At 45.9% G+C, this 18,538-nt stretch overlaps 1 protein-coding gene across 1 annotated transcript; it reads left to right on the forward strand.

Moving 5' to 3' along the window:
• Window positions 1-2,246: 2,246 nt before the first annotated feature.
• On the forward strand, window positions 2,247-16,477 carry LOC137537229 (zinc finger protein 773-like). The gene is made up of 9 exons (XM_068259325.1): window positions 2,247-2,287; window positions 5,430-5,549; window positions 5,674-5,808; window positions 5,939-6,017; window positions 6,828-6,925; window positions 7,038-7,329; window positions 9,949-10,013; window positions 14,307-14,775; window positions 16,188-16,477. The coding sequence occupies exons 2-9, from the start codon at window positions 5,445-5,447 to the stop codon at window positions 16,475-16,477; spliced, it is 1,533 nt and encodes a 510-aa protein (XP_068115426.1). The 5' UTR covers window positions 2,247-2,287; window positions 5,430-5,444.
• Window positions 16,478-18,538: the final 2,061 nt, after the last annotated feature.

Here is an 18,538-nt window from a genome sequence, read left to right on the forward strand (position 1 = left end):
ACTGAAGTAGTGAAAGTGCATTGGGATCAAAAGTACAATGAAAATCTTGAGAGCACACCAGCGATGATTTGCTCCTCCCTTTATTCTACATCTGAGCTGTCACCTGTCCAGTCACCTTATTCCAGGATACCTTCCATAAGCTCAGTAATGGTGGAGGGAGGAGGGGACTTCCATGTCCCATCTACCAGTCTGTCAGCTGCTGGGAGAAGGAGCTGCTGGGAAAAGGAGCACGGCCAGAAGAGAATGGAGAGCTATGGAGGGATTAACATGAGATGAGTCCCTGTATAAAACTGTGATCCTAGACGAATACAGGCTTTATACTGGCTCCACTGGCCGTGTTACAGTATTTACAGATGAGGCTCCCAGTCATTGCCCCAATAATGGAGTGCTGATGTGGGCCTAGTACATGTGGGTGTAAGCATCGTTAGACATCCATTATTATAGCCAGGTAATGTGTTTATTATGGTTAGGGCCCCCTGCTGGCCCCTGTGTAATTAACACATCTGGAAGGGCTGGGGTGTGCAACCTGGATAGCAGTCCCAATATGTTTGTTGGTGTTTTATTCAGAGTATGACTATGGTAGAATTAGGTTATGATCTTTTTTGTGGACAGTCAGTGACATGACAATGTACCCTGTAAAGTGCTGCAGAAGATGTCAGTGCTATATAAATATATAATAATAATATAATATGGTAGGACATTAGACTATGACTATGGTAGGATTAGATTGTGAGCTCCTCTGAGGAAAGTCAATGACATGACTATGTACTCTTTAATGTGCTGCAGAAGATGTCAGTGCTATATAAATACATAATAATAATATGGAAGGACATTGGACTATGAGTATAAAAGAGATTAGAGTGTGAGCTCCTCTGAGTACAGTCAGTGGCTGTCATTACTGTGCCATACCCGGTATAACTTCTTTGACCTGCCAGGTAAAATAGCGCTTCAGGATTGTTCAGGAAGCCTTCAGAAATACTCACATTTCCGAGTACTGCCAAAGACTAGCATATCCGTAAGCCCAGAATCATGCGCTCATCTTAGCATGTGCTCAGGGGTGTGAGTTCTTGGAGATGTATCTGTAGATGAGGCTGTTGTGTAGCAACTGAAAATAATGATGATGATGATGATAGATTGTTTAGCTTGATGGGCAATCTGTAACTGAGGGGGCGTTCCAAGAACTACCCCATAGAGCAATATTAATCCAAGCCATGCACTGAGAAATGTAAGAGTGAACAGAGGCACCAGCAGGATAAAATGTTCTAAAAGGCTTAAAATCCCTCATGAGGTGGTGGTGGACTCGCCTACCCGAAGCAGACAAGATACCGTCAGTTTTATGACAACAGGTTTATTAATATACAGAGGCGCTATTCGTGACCTTGAGACTATACTGTGTACTCCTATCTGTGTATTGCCTGAGGCAGCTGGAACATACCTGTGAAACGCCTTGCACTGTTTGTTTTGGAGTAAATTAATAAACGTGTTGTCATAAAACTGACGGTATCTGGACTGCTTCAGGAAGGCGAGTCCACCACCACCTCTTGAGGGATTTTAAGGCTTTTAGAACCTTTTATCCTGCTGGTACCTCTGTTCACTCTTACATTACCAATATCCACCCCTGGTGGAGGGGTTGATCCCCATTTTTTCCTTATCTACAGAGAGCGACTTTTAATCCTGAGTGAGGACAGGTCTAATCTCCTCACCTGCCTATACAGTGGTTACGGCGGTAACCCACGTTTGTGAGTATATACAGTATATACTTTTCATTTCCAACTCCTTGTTTTGCATACTACACTATATTGGGCTCTCGGTATTTCTTTTGTCTTTATCATGCACTGAGGAGGATCAGCCAGTCTGTATTCATGTTGGATTATTGAGGCTCTGTAATATTAACAAGATGACACATCATTGAATTCCAGCAGTTCTGGAGGTGTGGCTAACTTTCAGGGACAACAAAGGAAGGTTTGCATATTCAGCAGTGATGCATTGTGGGAGACATCATTTGCTCACTCTACTCTGAATAATCTCAAATATTTTCTGTGAAGGCAAATTTCTGTATTGCTTAACATTGAGTCCATTTTGGTTCTTTTTATGCCCCTTACACACGCCTAGGAGTTCTGGTTCACCATGAGCTTTTTTGGCAATCTGCAACTCATAGTAAAGGAGATCCCACAAACAGTGGCTGCAGTTAGTCTATTCACCACAAGATGGCGACACTGACAGGAAATGATGTAAGACAGGAAAAAGAGAAGTTACAGGAAGTGGAGAGGACACGTTGTTGGAAGAGGTAATTGTGTGATTCTTGTTATATACTAGCACATATATGGCTGCTGGGCATTGTACAGGATGTATTGCAGTGGGGAGATCAGTGCAGACATGGGCAAGTATGAGGATAGTAATAGTATGAATGAGCATAGAGATTGTATGCAGCAATCATATCTCCCAACTGTCCCTCTGTCGTCCTCATGTGTCCCTCTTTCAGGACTTTATCCCTCTTTCTATGTAAATATATGTATTTCTCTACTAAAACTGTGTTTGATTGACTGTGCTGTGGAAAGTAGGTGTGGCCACCTGGCATCAACCTTGCCTCCCCAGCGTGCTTCCCCATCAGCCCTGCTCTCTGTCCAGTCGGCACAGCTGCCCATCGCATCAGCGCTGCCCTCCCTCCAATCGGTGTGGCCAACCCCACCCAGCCTAACTGCAGGAGGGAGGCAGGAATTTTGAATAGCCAATCCATACAGGTGAGCCCTTACTGATGTGTACTGCATCCACTGGCTGGTAAGGGCCTTTTTCCACTAGCCTGCGATTTGCGATTTGCTTCTGATCGCAAATCGCAAGGTACATTAAACTAATGGAAACTGCAGCAGCAATTTCCATTAGTGCGATCCGATTGCGATGCGATTTTGGTCAAAGCGCAATCGCTGTCCTGCCGCGTTTTGTATGCGATTGAGCTGGACTATAATGAGTATAGTAGCTCAATCGCAATTGCGATCGCGATCGGAATCGCGATCGCAATCGCGATCGCATTTCATAGTGGAAAAGAGCCCTTAGAGTGGCATATAAGCTTCACAGCAGCCCGTGTCACCAGCACTGTCCCTCGGTGCCCCCTTCCCCATGTGTGTGCCCCTCTCTCCCCCAGCCCTGTCCCTCAACATGTCCCCCCTCCTCCCACTCCCCAGCACCAACTCGTGTAACCCCCTCCCCCACCACAGTGTGTGTGTGTCCTTCCCTACCCCAGCACTGTCCCTCAATGTGTATGTGTCTCCCTCTTCTCTTCAGTCTGGTGACCCCTCCCCCCTCCAGCATTGTCCTCAGTGTGTTCCCCTGCTGCTCCTCTCGACCCCCCCCCCCCCCCCCCATGAACCTTCTGGTGTGTGTAAATTTCACCTTCCTCCCCACCCAGTCAGTGTGATCCTCATCCCCAATTCGTTTTACCCTCCTCTCTACCTACAGTCTCCCTCCTCCCCTTCCAGTCAGTGTCACCCTCCTTCCCTCCAGTCAATGTGCAGTACTCCATGTGTGGGTGGTAACATTTACTGAATTTTAACGTGTGGGGGGTAACTTTTGCCTCATTTACCATTTGCTGCATTTCATGTGCATTTTCAGTATGGGATGTCCTCCACCCCAGTAATGCCATTTCTCCCCCAGTATAGCCATGTCCTCCGGTGTCCCCCAGCATTGCCATTATCCTCCAGTATGTAATGTCCTCCACCCCAGTAATGACATTTATCCCCCAGTATAGCCATGTCCTCCGGTGTCCCCCAGCATTGCCATTATCCTCCAGTATGTAATGTCCCCCACCCCAGTAATGCCATTTCTTCCCCAGTATAGCCATGTCCTCCCTGTGTCCCCCAGCATTGCCATTACCCTCCAGTATGTAATGTCCCCACCCCAGTAATGCCATTTCTCCCCCAGTATAGCCATGTCCCCCTGTGTCCCCCAGCATTGCCATTATCCCCCAGTATGTAATGTCCCCCATCCCAGTAATGCAATTTCTCCCCCAGTATAGCCATGTCCCCCCCTGCGTCCCCCAGCATTGCCATTATCCTCCAGTATGTAATGTCCCCCACCCCAGTAATGCCATTTCTTTCCCAGTATAGCCATGTCCTCCTGTGTCCCCCAGCATTGCCATTATCCTCCAGTATGTAATGTCCCCCACCCCAGTAATGCCATTTCTTTCCCAGTATAGGCATGTCCTCCCTGTGTCCCCAGCATTGCCATTATTCTCCAGTATGTAATGTCCCCACCCCAGTAATGCCATTTCTCCCCCAGTATATCCATGTCCCCCTGTGTCCCCCAGCATTGCCATTACCCTCCAGTATGTAATATCCCCCACCCCAGTAATGCCATTTCTCCCCCATTATAGCCATGTCCCCCTGTGTCCCCCAGCATTGCCATTATCCTCCAGTATGTAATGTCCCCCACCCCAGTAATGCCATTTCTCCTCATTATAGCCATGTCCCCCCTGTGTCCCCCAGCATTGCCATTATCCTCCAGTATGTAATGTCACCCACCCCAGTAATGCCATTTCTCCCCCAGTATAGCCGTGTCCCCCAGCATTGCCATTACCCTCCAGTATGTAATGTCCCCACCCCAGTAATGCCATTTCTCCCCCAGTATAGCCATGTCCCCCTGTGTCCCCCAGCATTACCATTATCCTCCAGTATGTAATGTCCCCCATCCCAGTAATGCCATTTCTCCCCCAGTATAGCCATGTCCCCCCTGTGTCGCCCAGCATTGCCATTATCCTCCAGTATGTAATGTCCCCCACCCCAGTAATGCCATTTCTTTCCCAGTATAGCCATGTCCTCCCTGTGTCCCCCAGCATTGCCACTATCCTCCAGTATGTAATGTCCCCCACCCCAGTAATGTCATTTCTCCCCCAGTATAGCCATGTTCCCCCCTGTGTCCCCCAGCATTGCCATTATCCTCCAGTATGTAATGCCCCCCACCCCAGTAATGCCATTTCTCCCCTAGTATAGCCATGCCCACAATCCAGTATTGCTCCTTTCCCCACCTCCATGCAGAGTAGTAAAAGGAAGGATTACATTGGTTTATAGCTAGCTGTCACAGTGTGCTCCAGTCCTCTGCTCCCATTAGCCTCAGTCTCTGCCTCTCCTCATATCCTCATCCATCTACCACTACCAGCACTGCTGTAACATCACAGGAATGGTAACAGTGGGAGGGGGATGTGAGGAGAGAAGGCCAGCTGGAGAGGAGGCAGAGGGAGGACAGGACTGCAGCACGCTGTGAGTATAGTGCACAGGTAGCTATAAACCAGCTTATTATGCTTTCCTGCAATACTCTGCATGGCCCCACCACCCACAAGTGACAGCAATGGGGAGTGCAGGGGGAGGGGCATCCTGTATCGGTAGTTTCACCACTGACAGCCGTATAACCTAGATTATTCCTCCCTTATATATCTAAAGGCAGCAGCATCCTGTATGGATCACATGAACAAATCACTGAGGATGGATAAGGACCAGAGTCACATGACCGAGAGGATATTCAACCTCACTCTGGAGATCATCTATCTGCTGACTGGAGAGGTGAGGAGAATTCTGGGAGGTAGCATGACATCACTCTTATTTCTATTCATAAAACACACCTGACCAGAGAGGTGAGGGGGATTCTGGGAGATTATGTGACATTAATGTTGGTCTTTCCATACAGAGTTTTCCTCCAGTGAAGTCTGGTGATCATGTGACCATCACGGTGCCCCCACTTCACTCCCTGATATCTGAGGGACACAATAAGAAGAAGATTATGGAAATCACCAGGAAGATGATGGAGCTGCTGACAGGAGAGGTGAGGTGTGCTGGAAATTATGGGATATTATCCAGTAACAGCAAGGGAGGTGTCTGGGCGGTGACTGTATTATTGTGTGTGTCAGGTTCCTGTGAGATGTCAGGATGTCACCATCTATTTCTCCATGCAGGAGTGGCAGTATATAGAAGGACACCAGGACCTCTACAAGGACACCATGATGGAGAATCAGCCGCCCCTCACATCACCGGGTAAGAGGAGATTCTTAATTTTTTGTAATGGAGAAAGCAGTGCTTGGGGTCCTCCTAGATCCCCTCATCAGATAAACACAAACAGACAATTCACTAAGGGCTGAAAAAAAAGAGGTTGGGGAAATCACACATTCTGTATTGTAGACTTTGTTTTCCAAGTGCACCAAGATTGTCACACATTCGGTAGTAGTGAACGGAAGCGACATTGTTCAGTAAATTACCTAAGACCTGCTCGGTAATGCAGAAGTCTCCCAGCTGTGGAGGAGGTCTCTGCAGCAAGCTGAGGTTCTATCCTACAAGTGTCTGCATAACCCATTCCTGTGTGACAGCTTACTAGAGAGTAAAGGGCTTCCTGCATCCCTTTAGATGTGTATGCATGCCACTAAAGACTAAAGGGCCTCTTCCATGTACAAGTATATAGATCTGCATGTCTAAAGGGATACAGGAAAGCCTCTTTAAACGTCTCCTGCTATTGTATTTTGTTTATCTTTCTGGTGTCCCACCCGGAAGTGCATCTGATCAAATGAGGTGAGTAGCAGGACCAGGTGGCTCTTCCTATTGGCTTTTTCCCTAGTCTGTCAATTTTACTACATGCTGATTTCTAGTTATTGACAGGTCCAGCCAGATCTTAAAAAAAACATTTTATTTGTTTTACCGAATGCTCTAATCTTAGTGAATTGATGTTTTTTTGAGGTATTCACCGCACAAGCCGGTAATTTACCTCACTAGTCTGTAATATGTGCTTTTCAATGTGGTAACACTTAGTTAATTGAGCCCATAGTATTCAGTAAGTGTGTGTGTTTCCTACAGATGGATCCAGTAATGGAAACCCACCAGAGAGATATACAGGCCCTCTTTATTCCTGGGATTGTCTACAGGAAGATCCCACCACCCCCCACCATTATCAGGTAGGTGGAACTGAGTGTCATTAGAGACCCCAAACTATGTGGCATTGTTTCCTGTTGTCTCTGCTGTTATCTGTGTTCACATTATAAAGTGCTTCTTATTTTGTGTTATTAGGGTGGAAAACTGATACATGTAAGTGCTGTGGTTAAAGAGGAAGGAGAAGAGACATATGTGAGGAGTGATCAGCAGTCTATGGAGGAGGGGGACATGATGGGGATAAAGAAAGAGGAAGAAGAAGAGACATATGTGAGGAGTGATCAGCAGTCTATGGAAGAGGGTGACATGATGGGGATAAAGAAAGAGGAAGAAGAAGAGGCGTATGTGAGGAGTGATCAGCAGACTATGGAGGAGGGGGACATGATGAGAGCATCTAAGGAGGAAGACATTATTGCAGAGATGAGAATTGGTGAGTAATAAACATTAGTAATTCAATAGCCTTATTAAACTGAGTAACAGATATGTCCCTGCTGGGCACAGTATAGATCATCTTCCTCTCAGTATGTGGGGTAATATTACCAGAGTTTCATGAATCTGCCCCTTTGATACAATGTAAAGCAGTCAGTGTACAGCTTGTATAACGGTGTAAATTTGCTGTCCCACCAACATAACTCAACACACAGCCATTAATGTCTAAACTGCTGGCAACAAAAGTGAGGACACCCCTAAGTGACAAATGTCAAAATTCTACTCAATTAGACATTTCAGGGCCCAATCCAATTCACTTACTTCCTAAGTTTTCTCCTTGGTGATATTTTCATATCTTATCAATAAATGGCCTTTTAAGCCACCCGCAAGCAACAAAAAATCTTACTAAGATTATAAATGTGAAAGTTTGAATGTTTGTTACTCAATCACACAAAACTGGCTGATCGGATTTGAATGAAATTTGTCCCTTACACATAGTACATCACCTGGAATAACATATAGGATACTTTTTATCCCCATAACCAAAAAGTGGGCGGAGACAAATACAAATTTCACTAGGAAAATGTAAACTGCAGTCATTCTTACACTGTTTATAACAGGGTTCTCAAACTTTGCACAGTTGGTCACTGGGTGACTGGGGTTTATATTCAGAAAAGTGGGTGGAGCCTACAAAAGCCAATCAAAATTCACCTGTTGATTTTTATGGTGAATATTTAATTGCTGCCATTCCTGCACTGTTAATGGTACAAGTCTCAAACCTGGTCCAGTTGGTCATTGGGTGACTGGGGTTCAAATTCAGAAAAGTGGTGGAGCCACAAAAAGACCACTCAGATGTTTCATTTCAATGCACATTATTAATGCGAAAGACTGCAAAGCTCACAAACTAGGTCATTGAGTAATTGTGTGTTAGGGTTAGAAAAAGTGGGCGGAGTCAACACCAGCCAAATACATACCCGGGCAACACCGGGCCATCAGCTAGTTAAAAATCATTTTTCAGTACTTTTTAATTTGCAGAGTGTTGAGAAGTTATTTTAAGCAGAAGATGAAAAATGATGTCCTAGGAGAGAACTTAGAAGAGGAAGGGAATTGGTTCAGGCCCTTTCCCTCCCTGAGGTCATGTGACTGGTTAGTGTTACAAGGTCTCAGGTGTGAATGGGCAGCAGTTGTGGTACATTTGGTGTTATCGCTCTCACACTCCCTCATACTGGTCACTGGAAGCTCAGCATGGCTCCTCATGGCAGAACTCTCTGAGGAGCTAAAAAATAAATTGTTGCTCCACATAAAGATGGCCTAGGCTATAAGAAGATTGCCAACACTCCAAGCCAAGACCATACAGAGGTTTAATATAGGACAGGTTCCACTCAGAATAGGCCTCGCCATGGGTGACCAAAGAAGCGGAGTAAACATGCTCAGCATAACACAGAGAGGGAGGGAGAGAGAGACAGAGAGACACCAAGCATATAGATACACACACACACACACACACACACACACACACACACACACACACACACACACACACACACACACACACACACACACACACACACACTACACACTACACACACTACACACACACTACACACACACTACACACATACACACACCCTACACACATACACACACCCTACACACATACACACACCCTACACACATACACACACCCTACACACATACACACACCCTACACACATACACACACCCTACACACATACACACACCCTACACACACACACTACACACATACACACACACACAAATTCAGACACACACTGACCTAGCCACACAGCCTCTTTCTCTACCCCCCCCCCCCCTTGCTTTCCTACCCTGGCTTACTGAAATCGTCCTGGCAGCAGAGGGTGGAGCTGCATCCTCCTTGTGTGCTTTCCTCCCCTCCCTACCTACTGCATGTGAGAATAACTACAAAGGTGAAAACTTCAGGACTGGAGTGATAAGACAGCACTCTCACTGTGAACGCTTATCACTACATGTTAATAAGGCAAGCTTCTTTAGTGAATTAACTCGATACATATTGATGTGTGATGATGTTTCCACTTGCCTTATTATCACCAGAATGATCTTAATGAGTTGTGGCTATAGTAATGTTAGCTATTAGGGGAAGCCGGGGTTAGGAAGGTTTAACAGTTATTTAAAAAGTAACCTTTATTTTAATGTAAAAGAAGCAGGGAGATTGGCCATTAGAGGATTGGCAACAGCAACATTCAAGGAGAACGGCCGCTATAGTGAAGTATCGCAGGAGCAATACATCACTACTGCGCGGCAAATCAAGGCAGTGGCTGTTGCTAAGTAACGCACGCTATGCTGCCACTAGCGCGTATAGCGTGCACAGAGGAAATATTCAATGCGCTTGTAACAGTAGTTTAGTCTCACTGTTTGGCAGCGCTATAGTTAGTGAATCAACCCCATTGTGTTTTATAGCATGTAAATAGTAACTGTTTGTACTACATTAGGAGCATACATACAAGTGGTTTATCCTTATTGCCGGTATTAAGTTGTCTCCCTTTGTTTGTCCTCTATGTTTTCTCTTCGGGATCCTTTCTGATCAACCTTTTCTTTTTATCCCCATTAACCATTTCAGGTGAGCCTAACATCCGCAGCGGCAGCTGCTACAGCCGCAGGGACGCGCTAGTCACGTCCCTGCAGGTTGGGTGGTCTGCAGGCGATTGTGCAGCTGCTGCCGCCCAGGGGATTGGCTGCAGGGGGCGTGCCAATCCGAGCATGTCCCCTGAGAATAAACACTGTTTGTTCTATTGTTTATTCTTTACATACAGCTGCCGCGCTATCTCCCGCCGCTGATTTCCGCTGCCGATCGTTACATTTATGAATGGAAACAATATTTCCATTCATAATCTCGCCGCCGCCACTCTGATCAGAGACTTCCGATGGAAGCCTACGTCACTTCCCCTAGTTACAATGTAATGATACATTGTATCCTATTAGCGTACAAAGTATGCTGATAGGAATTTTGCTCAGCAGAGACATCTTGTGGCTAAATAGTAAATTACACCTACTGACTTTAGGGGAAAAAAAAGAATAATATATATGGCAAGAGAGCATATATTAATTGGGCTAAAAAATAGTGATGGATGTAAAACAGAAAAAAAATGCACCTTTTATTTCCAAATAAAATATTGTCACCATACATTGTACTAGGGATAAAATTTTAACATTGCAATAGCCGGGTCAAATGGCCAAATAAAATGTGTGGATTTTAGTTATGGTAGCGTGAATTATTTTAAAACTATAATGGCTGAAAACTGAAAAACAATGCATTTTTCCTTTTTTTATTATTCCCATCATAATGCATTTAGAATAAAATAATTCTTAGCATAATGTACCACCCAAAGAAAGCCTAATTGGTGGCAGAAAAAAACAAGGTAGAGATCATTTTGTTGTGATAAGCAGTGATAAAGTTATTGGAGAATGAATAGGAGGAGCGCTGACAGGTGAAAATTCCTCTTGTCCAGCTGGGCTGAAATGGTTAATCTAATATGGTACTTGTACTATGCTGTTTCATAACATCATTTCATCAGGCTGTTTCCTGTTTATTTGTATTACTGACTTTTTTCAATAAACTGTTATTGTTAAATCAAATAGTAACTGTTGAATTGAAGTGAGAGAGGAGAGAGTCAGGAATAGATACGGCACCTATTCTGCTGAATTTTTGAGACACAATCTCCTCCCCAGTTCTCCTTGAATGTCGCTGTTGCCAATCCTCTAATGGCCAATCTCCCTTTTTCTTTATACATTAAAATAAAGATTAAGTTTTAACCACTTGAGGACCGTGGGATTTACCCCCCTTAAGGACCAGGCACTTTTTTTCCATCCAGACCACTGCAGCTTTCACGGTTTATTGCTCGCTCATACAACCTACCACCTAAACGAATTTTGGCTCCTTTTCTTGTCACTAATAAAGCTTTCTTTTGGTGCTATTTGATTGCTGCTGCGATTTTTACTTTTTATTATATTCATCAAAAAAGACATGAATTTTGTCAAAAAAAAAGATTTTTTTTAACTTTCTGTGCTGACATTTTTCAAATAAAGTAAAATTTCTGTATACATGCAGGGCGAAAAATGTGGACAAAAATGTTTTTGATTTAAAAAAAACCCATTCAGCCTATATTTATTGGTTTGGGTAAAAGTTATAGCGTTTACAAACTATGGTGCAAAAAGTGAATTTTCCCATTTTCAAGCATCTCTGCCTTTTCTGAGCACCTGACATGTTTCATGAGGGGCTAGAATTCCAGGATAGTATAAATACCCCCCAAATGACCCCATTTTGGAAAGACGACATCCCAAAGTATTCACTGAGAGGCATAGTGAGTTCATAGAAGATATTATTTTTTGTCACAAGTAAGCGGAAAATGACACTTTGTGACAAAAAAAAAAAGTTTCCATTTCATCTAACTTGCGACAAAAAGAAAATGAAATCTGCCACGGACTCACCATGCCCCTCTCTGAATACCTTGAAGTGTCTACTTTCCAAAATGGGGTCATTTGTGGGGTGTGTTCACGGTCCTGACATTTTGGGGGGTGCTAAATTGTAAGCACCCCTGTAAAGCCTAATGGTGCTCATTGGACTTTGGGCCCCTTAGTGCACTTGGGGTGTAAAAAAGTGCCACACATGTGGTACCGCCGTACCCAAGACAAATGATATAATGTGTTTTGGGGTGTATTTTTACACATACCCATGCTGGGTGGGAGAAATATTTCTGTAAATGACAATTGTTTGATTTTTTTTTTTACACACAATTGTCCATTTACAGAGAGATTTCTCCCACCCAGCATGGGTATGTGTAAAAATACACCCCAAAACACATTATACTACTTTTTCTGAGTACGGCGGTACCACATGTGTGACACTTTTTTGCAGCCTAGGTGCGCTAAGGGGCCCAACGTCCTATTCACAGGTCATTTTGAGGCATTTGTTTTGTAGACTACTCCTCACGGTTTAGGGCCCCTAAAATGCCAGGGCAGTATAGGAACCCCACAAGTGACCCCATTTTAGAAAGAAGACACCAGAAGGTATTCCGTTAGGTGTATGGCGAGTTCATAGAAGATTTTATTTTTTGTCACAAGTTAGTGAAAAATGACACTTTGTGAAAAAAAACAATAAAAATCAATTTCCGCCAACTTTTGACAAAAAATAAAATCTTCTATGAACTCGTCATACACCTAACAGAATACATTGGAGTGTCTTTTTTCTAAAATGGGGTCACTTTGTGGGGTTCCTATACCGCCCTGGCATTTTACGGGTGTGGGCGGGTGATTGAGTGCCCTAGGGGCAGATAGGGGTCTAATCTGATAGGTAGCAGTGACCGGGGGTGATTGATGGGTAATTAATGGGTGTTTAGGGTAGAGAACAGATGTAAACACTGCACTTGGGAGGTGATCTGACGTTGGATCTGCGATCTATTGGTGTGGGTGGGTGATCAGATTGCCCGCAAGGGGCAGGTTAGGGGCTGATTGATGGGTGGCAGTGACAAGGGGTGATTGACAGGTGATTGACAGGTGATCAGGGGGATAGATGCATACAGTACACAGGGGGGGGGGTCTGGGGAGAATCTGAGGGGTGGGGGGGTGATCGGCAGGGGGCAGGGGGGGGGGATAAAAAAAAATAGCGTTGACAGATAGTGACAGGGAGTGATTGATGGGTGATTAGGGGGGTGATTGGGTGCAAACTGGGGGGTGGGCAGGGGGGAGGTCTGAGGGGTGCTGTGGGCGATCTGGTGCAGGGGGGGTGGGAAATCAGTGTGCTTGGGTGCGACATAGGGTGGCTGCAGCCTGCCCTGGTGGTCCCTCGGACATTGGGTCCACCAGGGCAGGAGGCAGCCTGTATAATACACTTTGTAAAGATTGCAAAGTGTATTATACACTTTGTATGCGGCGATCCGGGTGCTAGTAACCCGCTGGCGCTTCAACGGCCGGCGGGTTACAGCGCGAGGTGGGCGGAGCCAATCCCCGGCGGCCGATCGCGTCACGAATGACGCAATCGAGCCGCCCATGCCCGTAAAAGGACCGCCGCCATTTGTCAATACGGCGGTCCTTGCGGGGTCCACTTCCTGGCCGCCAATTGTCTATACGGCAGTCGGGAAGTGGTTAAATAACTTTTAAACCTTCCTAACCCCAGCTTCCCCTAATCAGGCAGCCCTTGTTGTATATGTGGACGAGGTCAGCCAGATTCTCTGCTCTGCATGGCCTGACCTATATTCATCATGGGATATTATGTTAGTGGCTTGTATAATCAGCTGCTGCAGCAGGACTTGTAATTCCATTAGGAATAGCAGCCGTGTTGTTTGGCCTCGCTCTCCCTGACCTCCCCACACTGTAATCTTGGATTGCAGGTTACTATTACAGTAACGCACTTTCTCCAACTAGAGCAGATATAGCCCCGCCCCCTTGTCATAGCCTCTGAAGAAGCGCTTGTGTGTGAAACTGCCGTCAGGCTCCCAGCAACCAGCACCCACCATTATCCACCCCCGCACCGGTACGTGTTTAGTCTCTTCTTATGGACTGTGAGGTGATGATGTAACACACAGCCTACTTGTCTGCACATTGCCAAATAAAGGAAGTTGTACAGCAGTGCCGACCATCCTCTTTCCTTTCATCTCTAATGATAATTGTTCCTCCCCTCAGAATTCTCTAACAGGAAGTGATGATGTTTCTCTATTTGCAGGGCGGAGTCCCGGCATCAGGAACCTCTCAGAGACTCGTCTCTCTGTATCCACAGACTGTACAACGGATGGTGATGTCACTGGACAAGAGTCTCCTGCAGATATCCTGGTGACCCCAAATAGTCCTCCAGACTCCCCTCACCTGTCTAACCCTGAGGGGGGGCCTCATACCCAGCACAGCTATCCTCCTGCTGGAGGGTCTCATTCCTGTTCCACGTGTGGGAAATGTTATACATTGAAATCACAACTTGTCTGCCATGAGAAATCTCACACTGGTGAGAAACCCTATTCATGTGCTGAGTGTGGGAAATGTTTTGCATGGAAATCAGACCTTGTCCAACATTGGAGATCTCACACTGGTGAGAAGCCCTATCCATGTGCTGAGTGTGGGAAATGTTTTGCACAGATATCAGACCTTGTCAGGCATGAGAGATCTCACACTGGTGAGAAGCCCTATTCATGTGCTGAGTGTGGGAAATCTTTTGCTCATAAATTCAGTCTTGTCACACATGAGAGATTTCATAGTGGTAAGAAGCCGTATTCATGTTCTGAGTGTGGGAAATGTTTTGTGAGTAAATCACATCTTGTTACACATGAGAGATCTCACACTGGTGAGAAGCCCTATTCATGTGCTGAGTGTGGGAAATGTTTTGCACAGAAATCAGTCCTTGTCCAACATGGGAGATCTCACACTGGTGAGAAGCCCTATTCATGTGCTGAGTGTGGGAAATGTTTTGCACGGAAATCAGAACTTGTCAGGCATGAGAGATTTCACACTGGTGAGAAGCCCTTTTCATGTGCTGAGTGTGGGAAATGTTTTGCACAGAAATCAGACCTTGTTAGGCATGAGAGATCTCACACTGGTGAGAAGCCCTATTCATGAGCTGAGTGTGGGAAATGTTTTGCTCAGAAATCAGACCTTGTCCAACATGGGAGATCTCACACTGGTGAATAACCCTATTCATGTGCTGAGTGTGGGAAATGGTTTTTGGATAAGTCACTGCTTATCAGACACTTGTGTTGAGTACGGAAAATGCATTGGCTACAAATATTCTTGCTGCATTGTATTTTTTTTTTCTTCCCTTTTTTACCATATTTACATAGAATGCTGAGCATTTTATCAGGCTACTCAGTGCATTGGTTTATAACTGAAGTGACATGATGAGAGAAATATGGGTACATATAGTACTGAGCCTAGTTAGAACTTGCTTTGTGTTCAGTTTTTCATTTCCAATGTAAGGATTAATAAACCCTTACAAAGTCACAGCGCACATATCAGGCAAAGATCAGCCTCCCATCCGGGCACTCGGGGGGTACGCGGCGTCCTGCTTCAGTACTTTTCCCTCTGGCAGCTCCCGCTGTACAGTTCCTCTATGCCGGCCGGCCTTTCCCCTGGTGATTGACGCCACGCTGTGACTTGGAGGTGTAAGTGCAATTTTATATTAGCGTGAGGAGCTGGTGTATGTGCAGCATTACGCGATGGTCCTTTATACTTTATACATGTACTTGGATTACAAAGCCTGCTTTATCTGAAGGGAAGTGGGCGAGTGGAGGGTTCATGCTGAGGCAGCTTTTACATTTGCAAACACGCTAGATCCACCTGGTCTGTGAGGTGGTGACTAACTGGTGAGCCCCGTCTCTGTTGGGGGGGGGGGGCTGTTTGTATGCACATGTGGAAGGGTGTACTCTAGAAATCCCTCATGGTGGAGCCTTTGTATTATGAGTGCAACTTTGAGGATGGAGTTACGCTGTGTGAAGTGTGATTATTTTTTCCAGGAACTTTGATGTTGGTGAGCGCAGCGGAAAAATATTTACAGCGACTTCATCCCTCTGGGAACTTTTTGCTGCAGCAACTTCCTAATCCACATAACTGTGAGAGACTCATTCTGTAACTATTTGTGGCGCAGTTTGAATTTTATTTGAATCAGATTTGAAATTACACTGATTTCACTGCTGTGCAAAATTCAGAGTCAGGATACAACCCCTAAAAGTGAAAATAAGAATGTGAGACTCCAGGAAAGTTCTATATAACATTGTTATTTACCTGCTGTGAGCTGCAGATGTGGGGATATTAGAAGCTCCCATTCATCCAGACTGAACTGAGGACAGGAGATTTCCCTCTCTCTGTGTCTCTGTTTTACAGTCAACAGCCCAAGTTCACCAGGAACTGTCCACCGGCGAACAGTTTGGGCCATCTCTACCAGCGACAGGTACAAACTCCAAAGAGTGATTATCGCTGTGGAAAAGATCATTGGATCATCCCTACCACCTCCCGATCTCCACATGGGGAGAATGAGGTTTAGCGCCACCAACATCTCGTGTGACCCCTCCCACCCAGGCAACTGCTTCTTTGACCTCTTCCCATTGGGCCGCCATTATTGGACCATCTCCTTTCAAACAAACACGGATAGGAGCAGGCTGTCCTCCTGCTGAACTCTATCCCTCCCCTGCTGAGCCTGCCCCCCTGCTGAACTCTATCCCTCCCCTGCTGAGCCCGCCCTCCTGCTGAACTCTATCCCTACCCCTGCTGAGCCCGCCCTCCTGCTGAACTCTATCCCTCCCCTGCTGAGCCCGCGCTCCTGCTGAACGCTATCCCTCCCCTGCTGAGCCTGCCCTCCTGCTGAACTCTATCCCTCCCCTGGTGTGCCCGCCCTACTGCTATAATCCTACCCCTCAGACAGCAGAGACTCCCCGCCACCCGCTCTGGTCCTCCAAACACCGCAGGGGTGCAGCACCCTCCTTGCACCTCTGTAGCGCAATATCGCCTGCCCAGGTATTATTACACTCATGCTGTAAATGTTTTCCACCTACACTACTTGACTTTTGTTCTTGGTTTTGTCTGCCAATGTCTGATTATCTGTTGCCAATGATAAAGCAGCGCAGCTTAATGACAGGAGCAAGAGGTAAAAATCTCCAGCGCACTCTATGCTGCGGTATTGCTAACTTATGCGTGCTCCATTAGCTTAACGGGTGCCACTGAACCTGCCCTGAGCCCCTGGCTTCACAGGATGAGATCCCAGAACTTTAATTGACCCAATAGGCTGCTTGTCATGTGACAGGAAGCCTATTTGGCCAATTAAACAGAAGCGCCCATTAAAGGGAACCAGAGAGGAACGGAGGGTTGAAAAAAGAAAATGATTTTATACATACCTGGGGCTTCTTCTAGCTCCATAAGCCTGAATCGCTCCCACGCCGCCGTCCTCAGCTTCCTGGATCCGCCGGTACCGGGCCCGTCACTTCCGGCGGACGCGGCCAATTGTCCGCATCACAGGGGCTCCCTCCATACATGTACGCATGCGGCAGCGCAGTAAGCAGCCACATGCGTATCTGTATGGAGAGAGAGAGCACCCTGTAATGCGGAGAATTGGCCGCGTCCGCCGGCCGACTTGCCGACTCGCGGCAATGACGGGACCCGGTGGCGGCGGATCCAGGCAGCGGAGGACGGCGGCGTGGGAGCGATCCGTGCGTATGGGGCTGGAGGAAGCCCCAGGTATGTATATTGAATCCTCTCTGGTTCCCTTTAACTTAATAGAGCGCGCTTAAGCTTAAAGAATAAACCACATAGTGATAGTAACAAAGGTGGAAATGGAGGAATTATACAAGTATGCCAGGTATTTTAAGTATTTACACAATTTGTACACAGTGTTAATTATTTCAGAGAAGATTCAGAGTTTATCAAGTTTATGGCAGATGGGAAAAAGCTGGTTTTCAGTCTGTTTGTGTGTATGCAGATTGATCTAAACGTCTACCTGATGGAAGGAGCTCATACAAGGCGTTTCCGGGGTGAGCGTTGTCCTTGATAATGTTTTTGGTCAATTGGCCCTTCTCATACAGCGAGTCTTATACAGTTATTCAGGAGTCTCAGCATCCAGAAGGAAAAATCCTGACCTTGCAGGTTTTACAGTTCTTATGCAGTAATAAAGCTCTGTTACATTAAGTTAAGTCTGTATTTTGTCTTCATTTGCTTTAAATTACTGTATTTCAACATTAGTACAGAGTTTGGTATATAGTGTGGGGTATAGTACTGTTTTTTTTTTTGTTAGCTAGGCCTATTTTTGACATTGACTCTCAAGCAACCAGAATCTACACTTATCCGGCATTTGGCAATCCCCGTCGGTGCCGGATAATGGGGGTTTTACTGCACAAGAGTTCCAGTGATGGTAGTTCAGTGCCGATAATGACTCCTGCTGTCTTTACAGCTTGCTGTAGGGCTTCTCTGGCAGCCTTGGTGCAGCTGGTGTACCAGGCCGGCATGCAGTTGGTCAGACCGCTTTCTATAGGGCATCTGTAGTAATTAACCAGCAGCTTCTGTGGAAGGTTAGCGCTCCTTAGCTTTCTCATAAAGTAGAGGCACTGTTGTGCTTTGCCAGTTACAGCTAAAGCATTGTCAGCCCAGGAGTGGACTATTGCACTGGCCACAGGGCATCTGGGTGTCACTGCAGTACATTGAGGCTCGGGTCTCTTCTGCTTTACACCTCAGTGGTAGCAGAGACT

This window comes from Hyperolius riggenbachi, chromosome 10, assembly GCF_040937935.1.
Source record: "Hyperolius riggenbachi isolate aHypRig1 chromosome 10, aHypRig1.pri, whole genome shotgun sequence".
NCBI lineage: Eukaryota > Metazoa > Chordata > Amphibia > Anura > Hyperoliidae > Hyperolius > Hyperolius riggenbachi.

Coding starts and splice junctions, on each gene's coding strand:
- LOC137537229 (XM_068259325.1), top strand. CDS start 5,445: ATGGATCACATGAACAAATCACTGAGGATGGATAAGGACCAGAGTCAC. Junction 6,926..7,037: donor CCACCCCCCACCATTATCAG/GTAGGTGGAACT, acceptor TTGTGTTATTAG/GGTGGAAAACTGATACATGT. Junction 7,330..9,948: donor TATTGCAGAGATGAGAATTG/GTGAGTAATAAA, acceptor TAACCATTTCAG/GTGAGCCTAACATCCGCAGC.